This window comes from Bombus vosnesenskii, unplaced genomic scaffold (genome assembly GCF_011952255.1).
Source record: "Bombus vosnesenskii isolate JDL3184/JDL3185 unplaced genomic scaffold, Bvos_JDL3184-5_v1.1 scf7180000013265, whole genome shotgun sequence".
NCBI lineage: Eukaryota > Metazoa > Arthropoda > Insecta > Hymenoptera > Apidae > Bombus > Bombus vosnesenskii.
Window position 1 is genome coordinate 2,506,336 of NW_022882925.1, and position 22,831 is coordinate 2,529,166.

Genomic DNA, 22,831 nt, shown 5'->3' on the forward strand with positions numbered 1-22,831 from the left:
ACGATATAACCGTTTCCCGGAACTTGGCTCGGTATCTCTTGATTTTTGCCCGCTATAGCGGCTCCCTTGCTCGTTCTGCCCGTCTTTAGTCTCTGCCATTTCTTCTGTTGGTACTTGGGTGGCGACGCGCGACCAACACGGAGCGGATTCTTTTTAACCGCGAGCGTAAACCGAGTCGCCGTGGAAAAATGCTGTTTGCGGGCTGGCCAGGGCCGTATCCGTGTGCCGTTCGTCGACCCGTCGACACATATAGGGACGAAAAAGCACACCAGAACCGTGGAAAATCGTCGACACGGGAATAGACGAGTTTCTGCGGCTTTGAAACCGAGTGCGAGGGGAGACCAGAGACGTTGACCGCGAACAGCTAATGATCCCATGCCGTACGATGATTCCCGGTGTATGTACGGAAAAACTATTACCCAGAAGTTCCTTCCTTTATTTGTTCTGTAAAACACGTCGACCTGAAAGATATTTCCAGGTAGAATATCAGATAGGAGAAGTTCAGTGGGTCTTGCTTTCTGGATACAAGAATCGATGTAGTGCGCTTGTACTTTTAATTTTCGAGGATTACAAGTTTGAAACGAGGAGTAGACTTTGTCGAGATTATAAGGTATTGAGGTCTTGTCGAGAAGTAGAGATAAAACAACAGGCGACACTGCTGAGAAAGAAACCACATCCAGATAGAGACGAAACGATATAACTAATTTAAATGTCCGCTTGGCGAACTTCGTTAGTGGTCGGTAACTTGTGGTAAAATTCTCTATCAATCTCCACCCGCGGCAACTTCCTCGTGGTAAAAGGATAAGAGATCTGGTAATCGGCAGTGCTAGTCGGCTGTAAAATTCATTGAACTTGAGGATATTTATGACAAATGAAACGAATGCTTGTAAAAAATACTGTAAGCGTTAAAAAAACAAGTCTTTCAGGGGGAAAAGAAAACTTACGCATCAATGTAGTTGAAAAGTGTGTCTGTAGGAAGCCCTGTACGTGTCATCTTTTAGATGGTTGCAGATAAAACTCGATCTTCCATTTATTCAGATGGATATGTCGCATTAAGGTCGGAATTTTGGGCGTTCGATGAAGCTTCACTCAATTTACCATCGCGGATATAGCTGATGTTTATTGGTACAAATGTGGACACTACAGGAGCCTATAAGTAATAGCGGCGATAGGATGGTCGAGATGTTGATGACAACGAATTCAGGTTCGATAACGAATCCACGGTCCACGGGATGACGAATGCGATGTGATACACGTATAACTCGACGTACAAGTAAAACTTATGTGCATGAACTCCAAAAAAAAAAAAAAACAAAAATCCAAGTGGAACTGCCCTTATATATTCCTCTCGGGTTAATCTTTGTTTTTAAGGAGAGCCATATAATCATTCCATACCTCTGTCAGGTCTCCCGTGACCGTGGCTACGTCCAGTGACTCGCTATGTCACTTCGGGCCCAAACCCATTGTCATAAAATCGGATTAGAACATTAAAACTATTTCTTTTTTTATTATTATTATTATTTAAGTGTAGCTATAGTAAAAGTCTGGACTGAGGTATAGGGATTTTCCTAATATTCCAGACGGGAAGTCCCGATGTCCTTTCATCTCCTTCAGATATTTGTGTATTTTGTAATATATTTGCAATGAATTATTTAGAAAGCTATAATTGTATTATGTTTCTTATTCCTAACTTTTTAATTTTACACAGCTTACATAAATACTTAGGAAACCATTATGGGTAAATGCTAACACAAAGAAACTGTTAATCAGAGGATAAGGTGAAGTAAAGAGGCACTTTGTATATCGGCTCGATATACGTGCCAAAGAAAAATGACGTAACCCCGACGAATTGTTCTATTTAAAAAGAAAAGCAACGACTGTCTTCTAGAACGAACAAAGACGAATCGAACAACTGTACGTCTCTCTTTTATCAATCGAATTCTTCTTAGATTAAATAAAAATAAACATTTCGTGACTGGTCGACAAAGTTTCGCGAACAATCGCAGAACAATTTTTTCTGGTCACTGGTTTACGCAATTTCACCTTCTTCGATTTGTCCTCCGCGACGATACATATCGAGCATGCGAAATTCCGCGCAAAAACCACGCGGATTCAATGCGAATTTGATACGAACGTTCGCGTAAGACAAGAGGGGGAAAAGTAAAAACGCGAAAATTTCCCTAAATGTCAGTGCAGAAGCACGGAGAAGACAAACAATCGCTGCTTATCGCGCCTTATCAGCGATTGCTTGGCAAAATAACGATCTGCAGATAATACCGATCCTGCGAAAACGCGTTTCTATATCTTGGGAAGCGAGAAATTTTAAGCTGTAATTAGGGCGCTTATCTGCTAAGTTGACTAATTCCACAAAGCAAAAAATAGAGAAAATTGATAGAATTATATAAGAGAAGCGTCAATCAAATAATTTGGCACTGAAATTTCAAGAATTTCACAAGTCGTGTTAATCACTTTAACCTATGAACGACTGCAATTATCGTTGCAATTGTCGAGATTTCGAAATTGGTAAATTATATGTAATTTTTATTCATTTTAAAGTGGGATATTCAATTTAGTTATTCGATTACCAGTAATAATACAATCGTAACTTTCGCTGTTGTTTTGAGCTACAAAAATTAAGAATAGAACGAAACAGAAAAAGAATGACTCGATAATAGAAAACATTGAGTTAATACATAATAACAGACGTGATTAAGGAGTATTAATTTGCATATCTAATTTTTACGTAATACGACTGAACTGTGATGGAAAAAAATCGCGATTATAGTAACATATGCGCTCGAGGTTACCATAATATAGCACCTAATATAAAAAGCATAATTGTCGCGACAATAAGACCACAACGATATGTTATTAATACCGAGTTATCGCTCCAGAACGAGACAGAGTTCAAAATCCCTTCAAATGGTTAAATGTCACGAATTCATAAAAATTCTGCAATTTCTGTTTCACTTTTGAGTTTTCTTAAATTCACTGTGTTCTTCCTTCATTTGTTTCAACTTGCTTTTTATCTTGCGACTTATTTTCCAAGAATAAGTAGATATCGAAAACAAAATTTGAGATTCCTTCAAATCACCAATCGTAAAGAATCTGTAAAAATTCTAAAATATCTACTCCATTTTCAATGTTTAGAAAGAGCAACAAAATGAAATTTTGCGCTCAAAACTGAATGAATATCTTCTTTCCTCTTTTGTCTTAATTTATTCTCTATCTAACGAATTATCTTTCAAAACGAATATTACAGACAGAATTGAAATTTCGATAGAGCATTCATAAAAATTCCACAAATTCCATTCGATGTTTCCACTCTTGTTGCTTTCATCGCCTCAAAAGAAAAAAAAACAATAAAAAAAGTAACAACAGTTCAATGTTCCTTTTCTTCTTTTGTCACAATTATTTGTGTATTTAACAAAAAAAAAAAAAAGAACTCAACGAAATACGTAAAGTAATACATTGCAATAATCGAAACAAACCAAAATAAGAAGAAAGAGGGAGCAGCTGCAAATTTGCACACATACTACATATATGTAGCTTCTACGGAGATGACTAATATCCGGTCGGCATTCTTTGGTTTGTATGTGTAATCAGGTTTATTTCGGATGTTATCGAGGTAATACGATAGAAACAATACTGTTTAAAAGTGTTATTGCTCGTTATCTGATCAATGTGTTTACCTCGTGGAATGTACATACATACTACCCCACTCAAAAAACCGAAATAAGGCAGACAGCGTCTCTTGTGCAATTACATAATCTACGTATATATTTATTATTTTGTCTAGCGCTACACGACCTAAATCTGTGAAACTCTCTCGGTGATCTTTGCCCTTGGATGCTAACGCAGCGACTGTCCATTCATTGACATCTAAATTGATTACAAAATATTAGGGCTGAACCTGTTGTCCTCGACATTGATTACGTATAGGAATATGTATAGGAAAAGGGCGACAACATCGCATAATGAATTTAATTGATTTTGAGCGATGAATAGAATATTCTAAGTTACTATGCTTTTATGTGACGACTCTTTAATTGCTACTGATTACGAAATTCCTGGAAGAGCCTCTCGTAGTTGGCGTTGACTACATATGAACGTAATCAGCCGCATGATTGTTACCTTTCAATTTTTAACCTAATATATTAAATTCAAATGCTGACTCCTTCATACGTATCGATTAGAAAATTTAAAAGAAGGATCATATTTGATCATTATATTGCTATGTAATGTTACTATAAGATAGAAGACGTTGTCCGAGAATTATTTGCAAAATTTCACTGGCAAAATTTGGTACTTTTTACTAATAATTTTTAATAATAAAGTTCTTGACATTTATCGATTCAGAATTCTCGAGAATTTTCCGGCCATTCAAGATATGCATGCATGTATATACGCTTGGTATATACTAAATACATACTAAAGGATATAGCGAGGTTGCAAACTTAATCAGACTTGAAAGAACACGAGTTTTGATCGCCGAAACAGGAATTTCAATTACCGAGATAAGGTGCTCGAGTTTCGACAAGAACGTAAAGTATCGACTCACTCAGAGCTATAAATTTATTTTGTAGCTGGAGGAACATTTTTATCAATTAACTATAGTAGTATTATTAACTATACTTAAAGTAGAAATTGATAAGGAGTTGATATAGTATGATCTTCATGGAAGATTACAAGTACAGATTGTAAATATCAATTCAGAAATAGCCTTTAAAATCTGAAATTTATCTTTTTTTAATTTACGACTTCATTAGATCCATTACTCAAAAAGAATATAAAAATTGATCTGTTTTAAATAATCCTTCGTAATAAAACGAATATTAAAGATTACTTTCATTTTTTACTGTTTACAAAATTTCAGGGAATGTCTCTTTTTAATCACCGTAATCTGAAAGTTATATGCAAAATTTCGTGAACAAATTGCTACTTTTATAACTAATGATTAATAGTGAGTAACATATTGCAATTTACTTTATTTCATTTGAATGGCGATTTCTTGACATTCATCGATTGCAAAGTTCGAAAGACTCATCAGAACTTCTTGCTCGTCATTGCCTAATAGATATCTAAATAGAGAATTTCATAATTTAAACTGAAGTAATTTGTAATACCGAGGCGAATATCGTCATTTACTTTGCCTTTTTCAAGTAGATAATTTGCATTACAAAATAAAACTACAAAATATATAATCAATGAGAACTAGACTTAAAATTCTAAGATACATATCTGCCTATTTCATTGCTGTTTTGCATAAATATCAAATTTCACAATCGCTTACAAAAATAGGTACATATTTACATAGCCAATAGCAAAGTTCCAAAGACCTCTTTACATCACGGCTACATGCGCGTAGAGAATTTATTTCGTGAGAATCAACCTAGTCATCATCAAGGTTTTTTATGATTCTTATATATACATCGTTTGATCGCTGTATATTAAATATCCGATGCGCTTGAATAACAAGCGAATGAAGTATTACGAATGCAAATCAGAACGACCACAATTTAACGAAAGATTATCTATCGTCGAATCGCCCACTAGTTTCGAGAATCGTTGACTGGGGTTATTGGCGTCTAATTTTTCGCTCACCCACGTTTCTTGATAGGAAGATACGCTAGAAAAAAAGTGTAGATAAATGGAGTCCAAGTTTCGCCGGAACCTCTCGTCGTTACATGGGCCAACGTCCATACATAAATGCGATTACTCGATAGGAAATTAGAAAATTAGCTCGAGTACATCCGTGTATCGAAATGGAAGAAATATACGTAGCGAGGTCGTAAAATATTAGGTTGTGTACCTAATAAATCAATTCCCATTCCTTTAAAAAAGCCAAATTCAAAGATTGTAATTTTTATGTACAACCTAGAGAAAATTATATGTATATATGTTTTCATGTAAATGGGTTAAGTAAATAATTTGTCCTGTTTTTCTAGTGATTACTATATAATCTCATAAAAGATTCTGATACATTTAATTTTATATTCTGGGAATTATTCAATATGAGTGATACAGTAAATAGTCTGAAATGTTGTACGATTTTAGTTTCTCAATTCCTATCATCGTCAAGAGTCCAATGATGTGTCATATAATCGGTATTTCCAGGATAAAAATGCTAAACGAGTCACAATTATTCCTTTTCTCAAGAAGAGAGTTTTTTTTTTAAATATACTACAGAGGAAGAACAGCTTTCAAGTTGACATCGAACAGTCTATAATGATGCTCTAAGTATGTTCTTATATCCCAAACTACAAATAACTAAAATATCCCAAACTACAAATAACTAAAATATCCCAAACTATTAAGTGAAAAAGGTGCAGTAAAGTACCTATAATATAAGATTATTAGTATATAGTATTATAAGATTATAGTATATAGTATATATTATCTATAGTATAAGATTATTCAGCTATTGATGTTAAAATAGGGCTGAAACAATAATTAAGATAAGTAAGAACATTAAGCAGGTAGGAACCTCATTCAAAACATCTGTCAACTATTTTTCTCATACTTTATAGCCTTATACCCAAAATCCTTTTACCAGATTCGTACAACGTTAAGCGCGTCTACCGACTAATTGATTTATAACCTTATTATATCTTTTCCACCAAATATTTATGAAAAAATATTTATGGAAAGTATGAATATACCATTGTATTTATTGCAGCACTTACATACTAATTAATTAGATCCAAGTATATTAAATTTCATACCATTTGAAATTTTTATATAATTAAAAAATTTAATACTATAAAATTGAAATATATAGAAGCTGACAAAGAAAATCGTTTAACTGGAAGATAAGAGTATTATATATAATTTTTACAGCCACTCTATATATCGGTCTACTAACCGATTTTTTACAACCTCACTATGTATGAAGTATTCCGCCTCCACTTTCCTACTATAATCACGCGAATAGAGCGTGAAAACTGGATACGCATCGTGAGCGGATGCTTCGCTGTCTACACTTCTATAATAACCGCCCATGTGATTTTACCGTCTCTTCTACCTCGCTTTACACTGCTACTAAGCCAGAGATCAATGAATTGTTACATAACGTTAGCGTTTATCGGCGCCAACGACACAATTTTTCGTAGTCAAGAGCTAACATACCTCTTCGAAAAAAACTGTGTCTCTGATAATCGACGATTGGCAAAATAATGACTTGCTAATATACTCGATAATTGAATCAGTAGCAAGTCCATTAGTTTTTTGATTTATACATAAAAGTACGCACATTAAATTGAGAAGCTTCTTTCAGTATAGTTTAAGTATTCTCTGACGTTACCACTCTTTTATTATTTTATAAATGTTTGGCTTGATTTATATTAGAGTATGGTTACGTAATATGACCTCCCTATATTAAAAATCGTATCGCAACAATTGAAAGTGTGCAGCGCAAATTTCTTACACTTGCTTCGTGCTATACCGTTTCGCCCATGTCAACCTATTGCCATAATTACGATCCTATTATTGCTCACTTGGGTTTGATGGCCGCTCCAACAGCGTTCTACCTTAGCCGATTTCTTGTTTATATACACTGTAATCAATCAGCTGATTGCTTCTCGAGATATTCTGCACATGCTCGACTTTCATATCTTCGCACACTATCTTAGAAGCCATACTTTTTTCAAGTTGGAAACACACCGAACTTTGTACAGTCAAAATAACTGTTTTAATCGGATTTGTCTATCTGCAAACCGTTTTTGTGATGTGCTCGATCTTTTTAATGACTCCCTTTCGTCATTCAGACGATTTATTACCTCTGGCGTTATTTAATTTATAATATAGGCTTAACTTTACGTTATGATATAAATTTATATGATACTTAATGCTGAGTTTGTTAAATCGTATTATAAGCCTAACTTCACTCTATGTTAATGATAATTGTTTACGTTTTTCAGTCAAATTTTCAACTATGATGTTGATATATGTTGATACTATAATAAACAATGTTGCAATAGAAAAAGAAGTAGAATAAGATAGAAACATAAAATGTAGAAGATAGGAAATAGAGTAAGAAGGTAACTGACTCCGCTTCATCGAGTTTGTGTTTCTACATAGTAGTTGGAAAATTTATTAGTTTTACGAGTTGCGAAGAAAGTTGTACTTTAGAGGTATGCATTATACTTGAAAGGCTTATTCGAGAAACTTCCTTGAGAAATGTCATTCAAGTATTAAGCTTTCCCAGGAAAGGAATCGAAGAAATTCGATGGATTTCGTGTTCTTTCCTAACGACGGAGCTTTTTAATGAGAAAAGAAATTGGAGACAACATAGATAACGGTGATACATTTGGATGGCAAATGACGTTGATACGAGTCAATGCCATATAGCACATTCAATTCCAATACTTTAATAAGCATACTTGTGGTGGACTTTATACCGGGTCAAAACTCTGATACATAATTATAATTACGAATTTTGTAAGCCACAGGGCGACCCATGGCTTTCACTCACGAGGACACGTGCTAGGCTGTCTCGTATTCGTCACGATCACATGCCATTACCATATTCGAATCACGTTTACAACTCCGTGGAATATTTAACCTTTATTCGATATAATTCACAAATTTTCCTACCACCGAAGCAATAACTTCATCACTAAATAAATCTGTACTATACTTAAACTATAATAAATCCATATCCTTTAAGCTTCGTCTTTCTTTAAATATTTTTCTAAGAAGGTCCAGGTAAACTTCACTACTAATAGACTACTAATAGAACGAGCTGCAGGTCATATCTAATATTCCCTTAGAAGTCCCAAATGAGAAGCTATTGTTTGTTGTTATTTCGACATTAAGAGGGTTAACGTCTGTGTTCTACCTTTTTTCCGAGACACGTCCGAATAATTGCTGCCATTGCCGTATTTTTTAATATTTCTCCGTGAAAATTTTACACAATATTCTTCGAATGTCATACTTTAATGTACTATTGGTTTTAATAAAGAGATTTTAACTGTGTCGTCACAAATAATTCACAAAAACATGCCTTATTTTTGTACGAATTAACCTTAGCCCCCCCCCCTTAACCTACGATTTACGTTTGAGAATTTTGGGCCGAAAATGTAAACAAACTCGCGCAGCCTTTGAGCCATTCGCACGACTTGTGTAGTACGTACTACGGGCTATACCCGTAATATTTACGTTTGGTCCGATCATCGTACTACGGGCTATGCCCGTAGCTGTAGGTTAAGGGGTTAAGGAACATTTAATTGAAAAATGAAAGAGTATGTACAAATACTTTCTGTAGCTACTGTATGACGATAAACAGACCGTAAATACTCATGCATTTATGTGAAACTTAAATGAACTTATACAGAATTTACATAATGTGCGAAACATACAAAGTTTAGGTAAATATTAGGCAAAGTATTCTTTGTACTATCTGTCATCGATCCATCTTTTTATTCGTGTCCATAAAAATATGAATTTGCTCGGCGTCTAGCGACGAGCCAACACCGGCTTCTCCTTTTGAAGCATCTAACGACGGAATCACACTGTATAACATGTCAATACAGCAATCGGACGCATCAGTAAATCTGTTCCCAATTCCTCACCTTGACACAGCAACGAAAGTTATTAGTGGCGTTCTATGGAGGTCATCCAAAGGGCCAGAACATTTCGAAAGATCACGTGGAAGCCTCGTGATGTAAATACGTGACAGATCTCGCGTTTCCATTTAAACGGCTCCTTTGTTACTCCACATATGCTCTGGCGTAGATTCTTTTAAGATGCCAGCCAATTGGTTGGGTCACTTTCGGAACTGAAGTGAACGACCAATCAGCTGTTAGGTTGCGGTACGGTTGCTCGAAGGAAACGTGAGGTCGCTGCTCGTGCTAGCTTCAACGATGCGCCCCGCTCCGCCTGGTGATCATAGTCGTTGTTTGTGTTTTGTCGTGTTCGTACGAAGTGATGAGCCGTGCTCCGACCGGATTTAGTTGTTCTCTAACTCTCGACAGAGGAAGCATGCGACTCTATTGATCTGTCGAGGGATATAGTCGCTGAGGCAACGAAGGATGGGCATATTCCGTGAATATCCGCTCGTTTTTAATCTTTACAAGAAATATAGTTAAACGTTCGACGAGGAAAGAACGAAGAAACCGCTGGAGGAAAATTGTGAGTGGGTTATATGTTCTACTAACTCAACGAAGTTCTACTAACTCAACGTTCGTCTAAATATTGCCAACGATCCCCGAGGTGAGTCAATAAAGTCGCAGAACTTTCCAGGAGAATATTCGTTTAATTCATTATTCCCCACCGTTCGATAATTCAAGCGTGGTCAATTGGCCTCATGGTCGATCACAATCACGCATCGTTTCCTCTCTAGATACAATTATCTAGGTAACCATAGCGTACATCGTCAAGGGCTAGTCAACGAGTTTTTTATCCCTCTTGTTTACCTTGTCGCGCTAATTAACCTCATGTATGTATCCATGGGAAAGAGAATTATCGAGAAGCTTCGTATTATCACTCACTAATGTATAATACATTGCGTTCCTCGAGTTTCTATTACCATAAGCTCACAGTGACGATTGTTATCGACGTATCGATTCGTTCAGCCCGTGTTCGATAGGGAAATCGGCTACGCGGACATTTATACAGATCGAGAGGGTTTATGCGTCAGCTTTGAGAAATTTGCACACGACGGAACGCACGTTCGCAGTACCCTTGAGATTCGCGTTCACTGACTCTATATACCTACAAACACGGCCAATTTACCGTGATAAGGGGCGCGCGGGAGTGATGCAGGAGAGGTATATTATGATCAGTCAACCGATCGGCGAGTGTGTCATAAAGTTTGTGTCGTTGCAAAACAGTGAATCGTTCCGTAATATTTCTTTAGTCCTGCGCCCATCGACAAATGAGAATCTTGGAATTTCGTCTGGAAAGTACGATCTTAGCCGATTTAAGGAGCATTCGGACGATCGATATTATTGTCAATATTTAGGTTTTCAACATTATCGTACATAACAGGTGGTTCTCTAAATGGTCAATATATATAGCCAGTACAATGTAGAATCTTTGAATTTTAAATATCGAAATAATATTGACAATCGCCTAAATGCGCCTTAAGGGTCGAAGTTGTTTAACGCCAAAGATCATTTTTTCTTTTTCATTGTCGAATTGTTTTTCTTAACGTTGTGGATGAATGAACGTTTCCGAGGATTCACTGAATATTTTTTTCACTACTATTTCGTTACCTAGATTCTGCAATTTTACGGAATATCAAAGAAATTGAACTACCTATAACGTTATTATAATAAAGTACATAATATATATGTTGCTTGGCTATTAATAGGCTACCGCGCTCTTGAGTTTGTGAGTACTTCAGGTTTTTTAAGAAATAGAAAACTGAACAATTTGCTCCAATATCTAAATTGTACTTGCTAGAAGAGAAAGAAAGGTATAAGTTTTATATTCAAAAGTGCAAGAGTTTATTATTATCAATATTTCTTATAGCATGTTTGAAAAAGTCATTTGATTTTTATTTGAGTTTTGTCTTGGTTTACTTATATTACTGGAAAGTGGAAGCGTCTCTTTATTGCAGCAGTTCTTTTAATTATAGAATCTAATTAGAAATGGAAGAAATAGCGATGGCGAAAGTATTCAGCAAATTCTTGCAACTCCCTTTCATAACTACTACACTGGAAAACAGAATTCAGTAATTGATTAAAAATAGTTGTAAATGTAATATCACGTTAATGTAGTATTGGCCCTTAATGAGTTAAAATAAACGATTTGATTGGTGGAGATATTAGTCGAGATATTCGTTGAAAAAGCAGCTCGAGCTTTAATCTCGGGTCGCAAGGGCTATCGAAACGTGGCACTTGTCTCTTTTTGCCACTCGGCTTTGGTAAAGTCGAAGGTCTGTTCAGTGCAGATCGAAGAGTTCCTTCGCGATTCTCGTCCCGAACAGAGGTTCCAGAGGAAAAGAGGTAGAACTTGCGTCCGAGACCATCAAAGTTTTCATTCGCGACACGAGATTCTCGGTTTTATATACTAACAAAAATTCGGCTCACGTCGAACCATGAAAGATAATAATGTTGTAATTGCCATTTTACAGAGAAAATTAACAAATAGTGCGAACAACAGTCTGATCGAATCATCGGAGAGTTGAAGGAAGGATATCTGGAGTAATTTACGGTTGTTGTTTCTACCATTGTGATAAGCGAAATGACCAAAGTGTCAGGAATGATAGAGACGGAAGACGCCGTCGGCAAGCCAACTCTGGTACGACGTATGTCCAATATGCTGAAAGGTAAGGGAACCTGGTTAAGTTATATTAATTAACAATTTTAAGATTAATCGCTTTGAAATTGCAAGGCACGATCGTATCGCATCGTTTCCGATAATATCATTGTTAGTTTGTTAATAGAGCCTGTGTGAGCTTATATATTGTTTTTATTCTCAACAGATGGAAGTAACAGTGGACCACCGATGCTGTTTCGCCATGCCTCAATGCAGAAGATTCGCCATTGCTGCCAAAACTTAAATCTCTTTCCATATCTGCTCTACTCCTTCGGTAACTCGAAATCGCATCCAGTTGCACGAAAGGTGCACCATTGCCTTGGTCAGTTCCTTCAGCTCATCACCGCGAGGATCTTCTTCCTATACAGGAGTTTCCGACAGTCGCTGCTACGCGGTATTCGTTCGAAGGAGTTTGAAGTAGCGGAGCCACCAAAGAGCGTCGAATTTTGCAAGTTGACGCCACGATTCCGAATGACCAGGCTACAGAAACGAAAACAAGATAGCTGCCTGTTCTTGACCCTAGCTGTATACTTCGCCCCTCTGCTGTTGGTTTTCCAACTGATCGGGCTGGCCAGTGCGATGGTCTTCGAAAAATACACGCCCGGTTTCATTTTTCTGTTCTTCGCCCTGTTGTTCCTCGGATGCATCTCGCTCAAGATTCTCTTCCACGAGAGCGCCGAGGAGAGCCGTAAAAGTGTGAAAATCAAAATGCAATGATCATGTTCCGGCTGTCGTTGCCATCACTCTGCGATCAGACTGTTTATCAGATAATAGACCAGAGAGTATTGAGAGTCTCTTTTACAATTCCCCATTGTCGCATTTGATTACTTAAACGACGCGATGCCAGATAGAGCTTACATATTACTTCTGTATATCGCATGAAACTAGTTTGTCCATGCTTGTTCATACCCTTTTTTTTATTCCCTCATACTCTGCCTTTCTCACTTTCTTTTTCTCTCTTTTTCTTCCTTTCTCTCTTTCTATAATATACATATGTATGTTAGTTGCCCATCGATGGCTTTCTAGTTAGTCTAGAATTTCGAGTCGATTGGTTCGCAAGTTCCATGTTTTTTTTTTTTTTTTTTTTTTTACATTTCGTTATTATCGGACTGATACATGTAATCGTACGCGTAAGTAACGTAGTTGCAACTTTAGAGGATAGACAGTTTGTAACCACGTGCTTCAGATTACGAATGCGGTCTTTTTTTGAAGAAGTTCGTACAACATATGTATTGCTTTTATCTACGCATAATCTTTATTCTTCCTTTTATTTCTCTCTTTTTTTTTTAGCTTCTTTTCGTTTTCTCGAATTCTAACTTCCGAGAATTACTTAGCATTTCATAGGCGCCATATGAACGCTGTGTACACATGTAAATGAAATGCAATTTACGAGTTACCTGGATAATGTATCGCGGTTCACCTTATCCTCTACGGCAGAAGACTGAAAATCGTTTTAACTTGTATATAAAAGAGGAGAAGATATATATTAAAATATACTACGTTATATATGTATACATAATGCGAGAAAAAAAATGATTTATTCTATATCGTAAGGTTATATTAGCTGTCGCTCGTCAAAATGACTTGATGTGTCCACTAAAACGAGTTAGGGTAATCTGTGATCAAGTGGATCCAAGTGTATTTTTCGCGGCCATTCGCTATCCTACTTACTTAAGTACGATAAGGAGACATGTAACTTTGATCTTTTTTTTTTTTAAATATACATTACATATTACATAAGACGTTGTGCTTTTCTTTTTTTTAAGATTGTACGCATTTGCGGTTTAATCTATTTTTATCGTCAATGAAGTAAAAGTAAGAGGAAGAAGCAAATGTACATGGAAACGTCAACCAGACTATTGTATTGCTTTCCAGCGCTCCCATACGCTTTCGGCTGCATACCAGCAGCGTGTGCAATCACACGGGCGACGTAACTTTGTTCGTGCACGCTATGAAACAAATGTGCAAACGGTCCTAAATGACAAAAGTTTGTCGATTAATTTAATAATTATCGCGTTACTTTTTTTATACGTAATATATAAATCATCGACACGTTATACCTATTGCATAGACAGCGACATCACCGCCTCCGTGGTAAGCTTCGTCAGATATGATAGTTGCCTGTTGACTGTACGTATACGCGGTTGTATTTTCTTCGGAAGGATCCAACCTGACGGCGGAACCATTCTTGAGCGTGTACGCTATGTTATTCGGCCCCCCTGTACTGTACGTCAGCGTTGTATATGGAATTCCATCGTGCTTGGACTTCTGAGATATACCTGTAAGACGAATGAATTATTAATTCATATTAAAATCTCATTTGAAATGTATTTAACATTAAAGTTTTACAATGTATTTCAGTAGGAAAGTTTAATTAGTTTTAACAAACAAAACGATTCGTAATATCTTAAAAAATACTTTGCCACAGAAATGAAATAAAGATTCATGAATATAAACAACGATTCTTTCGTTTTTCCTACAAATTTAATGGATCTTTTAACAATAAAGGAGATAAAATTGAGTCGGAAATGGTTTAAGAAACGCAACAGGATTTATCAGAAATACCTAGAATGTGCGAGCCCCTATTGCTGTAGCCATTAAAACTCATAGAATGAGTATGATCGCTGGTCACAATAATAAGAGTGTCTCGAGTGTCAACCATACCCAAGGTCGTATTAATTGCGTCTGAGAACCTAACAGTTTCTAGCAACGCCTGTGCAGCGTGGCCACGATGATGAGCATAATCAATGAGCCCGCCCTCGACCTAAAAATTACCATTTAATATATCTATTCAAAACGACATACCTTTTTTAGTCTAATAAATATAAAGAAGATAAGAACTAGACCATAAGAAAATAGCCATGTTTTGACTTTTGTAAGATCTTCAAGGCAGTCACGGTCATCTCTTCAAGACTTGGCTGTCCTTTGGGACCTTTTTCTCTATTCCAATCCATACTGATGTGGCCATTTGCAAAAACACCCAACAAATAATCAACTTTATCAGTATCCACGCGAAACAATTCTTCGTTATTTTGAACGATCTTGAAGGAAAGATTTCTAGCAGCTTTGTCCCGCTTCCATTCCTCCATTAAATCTCTACCATCGTTTCTTTGGCCAGCCCAATTGTCTATAGGATCGAATTCAGTGCCTGTGGCATTGGATTTCAACATTTGTCTACCTCCTCCCATGATTACCTAAACCAAATACACTTCTAATTAACATTTCTCGTCGTAATCTTCATTTGTCGCTGTCGAACGTTTCAAGCAACTGTACTGAAGAAAACGACGAAGAATATACTTAACAATCTCTTAAATTGAAGTGAAACATTTTACTGAACAATCGCGATATATTATAGTTTGCCTTGATATTTTTCCCTGGCTGATCCTCCACGAGTTGTCTGGCGATGTCTTTGCACTTTTCGGCGGTCTTCGGCATTGTCGACTCGCACTCCCATTTTCTGTTCGCGCTGTGCGCGTACAGGGGTGCCGGAGTCGCATGAGTCACCCTGGTGGTTGTCACGAATCCTGTAAAAGATCACAGTTTAGATTAGTTTACTCTTAATTTAGAATCGTTAAACGTCCAAAAGATTGAATTAATCCAAAAACACAGTACATATTCGAGAAAATCTTCGCGATAAAGAAATAAATATTTTCCAAAATTCTTAGCATTTTGATTTATGATATACATCCATGTGGATAGAAAAATCTCCAGATATATTAAGAAGCGACTTATCGCATTCCTACGATCTCAAAATTATTTAATCTTTTCCCTCCGCAAATTGTTTCACTTGAAAAAGATAAAAATTATGAGTGCCAAATCTGGTATTATAGAATCCTTCCCTAATGCCCGATCATTAAAAAACTAATGAAAATATTCTACTGTCGACAGTAGAAGCGCGATTTATCGACTTACATAGTAACGTCATATTCATTAATAATATTAGTGGCATTTATATATGAACGAAAAGTTGGACAACAGCCTAATATGACAAATTATCGTTTACAATCTTGGCATTTGTTATCGCTGACCTGTGTCTTTGCCAGCCGCCTGCGCCCACGAGATTATAGAGTCCACGTGGTAGTCAGCATTCAAGCTTGCAGAACAATTATTCATTGCTACGTTTGCATCCACGCCGACTACGTTGTAATTTGTCTTCACTCCGCCGAATAGAGCTGTTGCTGTCGAAGCTGAATCTGGTACTTGCTTGTCAGTATTGTACGTCTATTTCAATATATTTTAATTTCAATTTTATTTTAATCATATTTTACTTTTAATACTAGTTACTTATGTTTCTATAGCTACAGAAGAATTTTCTATACGTAGAATATATGCTATAGTATAACATTTTTTCTAATTATTTGATTACAGAATTTTCTATATGAACGATATCTTCTATATTATAAAATCTTTTATAATCATATGATTATAAAAGAGTTTTTCTGTATGTGCATAGAATACATTCGACATTATAGAATTATACTACGATTATAGAAGATTGTTGGACGTAGACCTTAAGAATTCCTATATGAGGAAAACTCTCCCAAGACAATTGGCTGGTCTCACCAGCACGAAATATTCTACTAGCGGTAATTGTATCAGGACTCATGCCATCGCCCACGAAAATGATCACATTCTTCGCTGTATTCACATTCCATTTGTACGATAAAGCCTTCTCCAATTCTCCATCAGCTAATTCCCGCCAATGTTTAGTATCTGAATACCGAGGAAGTAAGTGATTCATTAAAAATTATGGAACGATTGAGCCTCGCTCCTTCGGGAATCTATGCACGTATACATGCAGTCGTGGGCAGAATAAAACGGGCACTTTTTAAAATAGGATAACTTCTTCAAAATTGAAACAAACGACTTGATTTTGTTTTCGACCAGCTAAAAGGACTAGTTTACTAGATGAGGTGTAAACAAATTTTGAAGACATTGAATTTTTGAAAATTGATCGGAATCGGGAAGAGAAAAGAGCTAAGGTTACTTTTTTACCCGGGTCTGTAATGAAAATTTAAACAACACATTTTGAAGAGTTATATCAGTTATATACGTGCTGAAAATTTGGTGCTTGCTTCCGCGTCGATTGACTTTGATAAAATTTTTAACACATGACTAACATAACTCCAACTAATATAAAACGTGTTGTTTAAATTTTGATTACAAGCCCAGATAAAGAATGCTGTAAAAAGTAAGCTTTACTTTCTTCCTCGCAACTCCGGCCGATTAGAATATTCTGAATTTTATTACACGTCATTTAATTATTCAATTAATCGTCAACTAATTCTTTCAACTACTCCAAAAAAAAAAAGAAGAAAAAAGGAAAAAAATCAATTTGTTTGGCCCAATTCTAAAACAGTTATTCTGTTTTAAAAGATACTAGGTCAATTCTATCCACGATGTACGTGCGAAACACTTACACTTTGTATACTGATAAGATATGAAATTGACTGCGAACAAAATTTTATATTCTGACTGGAGAATCATCGTTGCTATGCATGAAAATTATTGTAAGCGCCTGAGATGAATGAGAGGAAATGTACGGAATATAAAGAAGCTGGAGAATTTTAAAGATGAGTATCGTTTCGATTATGTTGTCATCGACAGTAGTCGGCTGGTTTGATGACTAATGGAAGGTCACTGATGATCACAAAATAGATACATGCACGAATTGGAAATCGATGAAATTATTATACCTTCTTTAAGCGTGGTTCTAACGATCCCAATGTGCAAGAAACTGATGTATAACGTGACAAGCCTTATTTTTATCATATCAGTGAGATACATTGTTGATAGTTGCGTGTCACGTCACGAAAGAGACGTTGATAGGTGTTCATGCTAAGAGCGACTAAATAAAAGAGCAATGTAAGTACATAATTACCTTGTTTGCTTCGGATTAGAACGCTCTCTATTGGGAAAAGGCTGTATTAAGTCGATCATGAAGAACTCTGTTTTATTTTTTCCATTATAAAGATCTAGATTATCCTAGATCGTAGATCGTTGACCGAGGATTGATAGAACAGAGAATGATCAGGAGGATTTAATATAGGGTATTTCCAATTTCTCGGGCAAATTACAGGGACATAAGTTTGTAAGTGAAAGTGAGAAGAAAATAATGTAATGTCATAATAAGAGAAAAAAGTGAGTATTTTCTTAGAAAGTTGTAAGCAAATATTGAATGCAACGTAAAATATATGCTTGGTGAGAAAGATGAAATCTAAATAGAAATACTTTTACATATTTCAGGTTAAACTTGACGATCTTACAATTACAATTTTGTAATATAATATTTGCAAACAAAACTTCATATCTTTAAGTGAAAATTATTTCCCTGGGGTTGGCTGGGGAAGTTGGAAACTCCTTAGATTGGTGTAACGAAAAAATAGGAAGGGATTAGCTAACATTCACTGTAACGTTTTATTTGATTTTTGTTCATATTCGTCGTCTATTCGTACAGATCGTAACACGTCGCGTAATACAATCCTTGTAGAACTCTCTTCCACCTCTTCTCGCGTGTCTCACATTCTTAACGAAACTAGGAAAAATAGAATCGATAAAATCTACCATTCCAAAATGTCTCTCCACGCTCTTTTCGTCCCTCTTAGCTCGACGTCTGATTCTACTTAAAAAACGCACAGTAAAAAAGAAACCAGACAATCTACAAATCTAATTATCGAACCTCACTCTATCCAAGTCTTCACGCGTTCAAAACGATATCCACTAAAGGATTCACGAAGAAGCAAAGTTCCATTGCGTCTTATTTATTATTATTCTAATATTATTATTCTAATCAACCTCTTATTGTAATTAGTTATATAAGTCTGTAAATTTTGATTTTTCAGCACACGGAACCAGCTTCTTGTTCTGATGAATCCTTCCAAATAAAATAAATAAAATAATAGGAAATCATCTATTAGATAAACGAATCACGTTTACTCTAAATTGATACTAAACACAGTTCTATTAATCTATCTTTGGCCAAGAACAGGTATCTTGAAAACGAACGAAAATTATTACTACGTGTATACGTTCTTAACTGACATTTGAGGTATCCTTTGATGGTCTTAATGACCATACGAATACGAATTCATCTCGTCGAGGCAATTGTTACGCGAGTATTACGCTGGAACGCGACATGATCTCTTGTGGCTGTAGGTGTGGCCAACTATTTGGGCTGCTCGAGGTCGCTGCGTCACTTTTAGCACTTTGCTTCGTCCACGTGATGCTATTTCTCCAATTTGTCTCGTCGATTATTGAGCGTCGATCGATTGCAAGCTTCGTGGATAAAACTAGGGGGAGGGTAGGGGGAGAAAGAGAATAATATGAGCTAATTAAAACGGTAGATCAGACGCGAAGCAAAACGGCATTTCTTTTCGATTGGGAACGATTTTGAATAGTTGGCCACGACTGTTGAAGAAAGAACATCGCTATCGTAGAACTCTCGCTGTGACAATTGGCCTAATATAAACTCTCTACAAATCTCTCTTACACGATAAAGTACAATAAAGTTGTTCTCTGTACGCATTGAACGCGATACATGCACGTCGCGCTGTATCGACTACAGACGCCGCACGATTCGTCTCTCTCGTCTCACTTTTCCTTTCCCTGCTTCCTTATTTTAAGTTTTTTTAAGTTGAATATTATTGCCAACAAATTTCGTGTCTCTAGATATTTTAGTTTGCTCTCCATCTCCTTTCAGATGATTCTTTCGTTCATTCATGCGTGATGAACTCTTGTAGCTGAAGCCTTTCACAGTGTAACATAAGAGAGGCCATTAAATACTATGAAATATGGTACTGCAAATTTTACACGTTAAATATACTTATTAATGCAATTGTTAATATTTGTTTCTCGTAAGAAGTGTTTGTATCTGGTTCTATAAACGCAAGGAATCTTGATGATAAACAAATGTGTAATTATTTCTTAAATCGCTCGTTCTGAATCGTTTCGTTAAACTATTGTGTTAAAAGGTTCAATCCATCCAAAGTAATGAATTCGAAAAGATCTTGACGATAAAGAAATAATTGCTCATTATAATCGTTCATTTTCAATTTCTCGTTATTTTATCACACTGCCAAAGGATGTTAAACCCGTCTAGTTTGTTTCTTCAATCCTTATACAGCATCGATCGTATCACTGATCAAGGCTAGCGAATCATTATCTGTGCATCGTATTTTCCGGTCGTTTTGCTTCCAGATCAGTGGATCGAGTAAGACGTAGAATTCGTCATCACAAAAGGACCAAAATCTTATACAAACACATCAGACGCTAGAAGTCCAAATTATAGTCAGATCGTAAGATACTTAATCTTCTACGATCAAACTATGACAATAATAAAATCGCTGGACTTCGGCGATCAGTATTAACGTCTAGTTTATTCTTTCCTCGTTTCTCGTCTGTTTCGAGTTTCAGGCCACGTATACCGGAGAATCGTCCGCTGAATCTCAGCAAAAATATCCTACCTGCAGCGTCCGCTTTATTGGATGCGCGCGCGCGCGCATTTCAGACGATACATATACATACGTACACGATAAAATTGACTTTACGATGGCAGAAAACACTCGCACACTCTCTCACGCACGCACTCTCTTCCTTTCCTTCTCTCTGTTTCTGCGATCTCTTCTACTCAATCACTCTTTCCCGACACTTTCATCTTCCTCGTCTTCTTCCTGTTGCTTGTCCATCACTTCATTTCGTTATTCGATTCGAGAAAGTCTCACAAACGCAATGAAACGATCCGTGGTGTGAACGCGTGAAGATTCTCTCGGTTAGACCGCGGATTTTTATGTCAATTTATATTTTTTATGAACTTAATTAGAGATGAGAATTGAGCAGGAATGCCAAAGTGATCAACTTCGCTTCTCGTTAGTTTCCTTCGACGCATACGTAGACGATTAACATTGAATTCTCGAGAAATGAATTACTTTCCAAATTCGAATAAGTTATTTCTATAATTCATCTATCGCAAGAAAATAATACAAACCACGCTAAATTCTAAAGTAAATTTAAAAACCATTATTTATAATATCATCATTTTCCAATACTTTTCAGTTTATGGGACTGATCGATGTCACTTTTGGATGACTTTTATAAGAATTTAAAATACTTGATTCCTTAACGCACAATTTTTCCTCGGGCTTACTAATGCGAATCATTCAATTTCTTACACTGCAAATGGATATTATATGTTTTATGAGATATATATGTGTTTTTTTTTTCAATTTTTTAATGCGCATATAAGACAATCGTAGCTCTTGAATCCATATTCTTATATGTCATGTGCGTTAAGTGGTTGAAATATTTATGGTAAATTAAAATATTTATTTTATGTATTTTTGCACATTTAAATTTCGCATAGACACATAAAAATCCGCAGTGTAGTCTTGACACTCCTCCATTGAACCCTAAAGAAGCGTGCTTCTGCTTAACAGAGTTCGAGTGGCGCTCGAGTGGTTACTCAGAGAATTCGTCGACCACACAATGTACTTGTTCTCCAAAATGCTCGAGACTCGTTTACGGATGAAACCGATGTAACAGGTAATAATTGACAGTCTACATTACACGCTAATTGGTAGCGTCTTCGACGTTGTTACACTCCACTGTTCGCAGCCTGACGATGAAGATCCGACCTTTCGCTGGGTTTTTAACACATTAACTGCCTTTTATAGTGACTGAAATTTTTTTCTTCAAACTCATCGACCTCTTTCCGACGTCAATTGAAAATCATTTGCGCGTGACGCCAACGTGGCATCATCGGCAGTCAACATGTTAACCAGACGATTCGACATTTGAAGTTCGAGCAAAGACGCCAAGTAAAATTGCATTAATCACTACTGATATGTGCGCGATGTTTTTCTCGGATACAATAAAGATCGTCTGTCGAGTTTCTTCATCGCATTCCATCGAATGCGTCGCGATTAAATCAAAGGAGAGTCTCTGCATCTCCGCTGAAGCAACAGCGAAAAACAATTCCATATTTAACGTTCGATGTTTCTCGAAATGTTTCTCCACGTTTCTTCGCTTCTGTTGCCGGTGACAGAAGTTGTTGCTTGCTGTTGCCTGTTTCTATTCGAAATGGTAAAGATCAAAGAAAAGTAAGAAACAAGAATTCTTTTACTGCGTGCAATTTGTGGCTTGTTTCACGATACATTGAAATTGAAATGAAACTGAAATATTCCCGTGCTTCTGTGTGAATAAAATGTTGCTATTGATATTCATAGAACAAGTTTACCGTTTAAAAGTTCACCAACAACAGGCAACAAAAGATTCCTCGTTATCGCTACAGAGAGGACGCAGTTCGATTCTCGTCGAGATTCGTCTGTACGCGAGTCTTGCATGAGCTCGTTCGAACAGAGGAAAACTGGAGACTTTCTCGAGAGACCGTTTGTTCGCTCTGTGAGAAAAACCTTACCTACGCAAGACGAAAGAAAGATAAAGGAAAAGAAAGGGAATGAAAACAATCTGATCGGAACGAGGCGATTCCCTCACCTCGTCGAACGTGATCGATTTTTTTTTATAGAAAAGATAACGGTCGACTAAACTGGTTCGAATTCTACGAATGATCGCT

The 22,831-nt window shown here is 36.4% G+C and overlaps 2 protein-coding genes and 1 long non-coding RNA gene across 6 annotated transcripts; 1 reads left to right on the plus strand and 2 right to left on the minus strand.

The window, feature by feature from the left end:
* Positions 1–9,212: 9,212 nt before the first annotated feature.
* On the minus strand, positions 9,213–9,807 carry LOC117243414. Its single transcript, XR_004495459.1, has 2 exons — positions 9,573–9,807; positions 9,213–9,495 (listed from the first exon to the last, which is right to left on the minus strand). It is a non-coding gene; the product is annotated as an uncharacterized LOC117243414 (long non-coding RNA).
* Positions 9,808–9,941: 134 nt separating this feature from the next.
* Positions 9,942–13,783, plus strand: LOC117243412. Of its 4 annotated transcripts, none has more exons than XM_033510876.1 (3): positions 9,942–10,212; positions 12,080–12,274; positions 12,431–13,783. In XM_033510876.1, the coding sequence occupies exons 2-3, from the start codon at positions 12,190–12,192 to the stop codon at positions 12,979–12,981; spliced, it is 636 nt and encodes a 211-aa protein (XP_033366767.1). In that variant the 5' UTR covers positions 9,942–10,212; positions 12,080–12,189; the 3' UTR covers positions 12,982–13,783. The 4 variants fall into 4 exon arrangements, with proteins under 4 accessions (XP_033366767.1, XP_033366771.1, XP_033366768.1 ...); XM_033510880.1 differs by having other exon boundaries at positions 9,942–10,131; XM_033510877.1 differs by lacking the exon at positions 9,942–10,212 and adding an exon at positions 10,716–10,904.
* Positions 13,555–18,129, minus strand: LOC117243409 (alkaline phosphatase-like). Its single transcript, XM_033510872.1, has 8 exons — positions 17,961–18,129; positions 16,775–16,977; positions 16,293–16,485; positions 15,625–15,788; positions 15,111–15,458; positions 14,830–15,028; positions 14,325–14,543; positions 13,555–14,238 (listed from the first exon to the last, which is right to left on the minus strand). Exons 1-8 carry the CDS (start codon positions 18,049–18,051, stop codon positions 14,066–14,068), a joined length of 1,590 nt encoding a protein of 529 aa, XP_033366763.1. The 5' UTR covers positions 18,052–18,129; the 3' UTR covers positions 13,555–14,065.
* Between the last annotated feature and the right edge of the window lie 4,702 nt (positions 18,130–22,831).

What these genes read in the sequence shown, in the direction of transcription:
- LOC117243412 (XM_033510876.1), top strand. Translation starts at nt 12,190, where the DNA reads ATGACCAAAGTGTCAGGAATGATAGAGACGGAAGACGCCGTCGGCAAG. An exon ending in TATGTCCAATATGCTGAAAG is followed by an intron (nt 12,275 to 12,430) that starts GTAAGGGAACCT and finishes TATTCTCAACAG; the next exon opens with ATGGAAGTAACAGTGGACCA.
- LOC117243409 (XM_033510872.1), bottom strand. Translation starts at nt 18,051, where the DNA reads ATGTATCTCACTGATATGATAAAAATAAGGCTTGTCACGTTATACATC. An exon ending in GGCGGCTGGCAAAGACACAG is followed by an intron (nt 15,789 to 16,292) that starts GTCAGCGATAAC and finishes GATCTTTTACAG; the next exon opens with GATTCGTGACAACCACCAGG. An exon ending in AGCCAGGGAAAAATATCAAG is followed by an intron (nt 15,459 to 15,624) that starts GCAAACTATAAT and finishes TATTTGGTTTAG; the next exon opens with GTAATCATGGGAGGAGGTAG.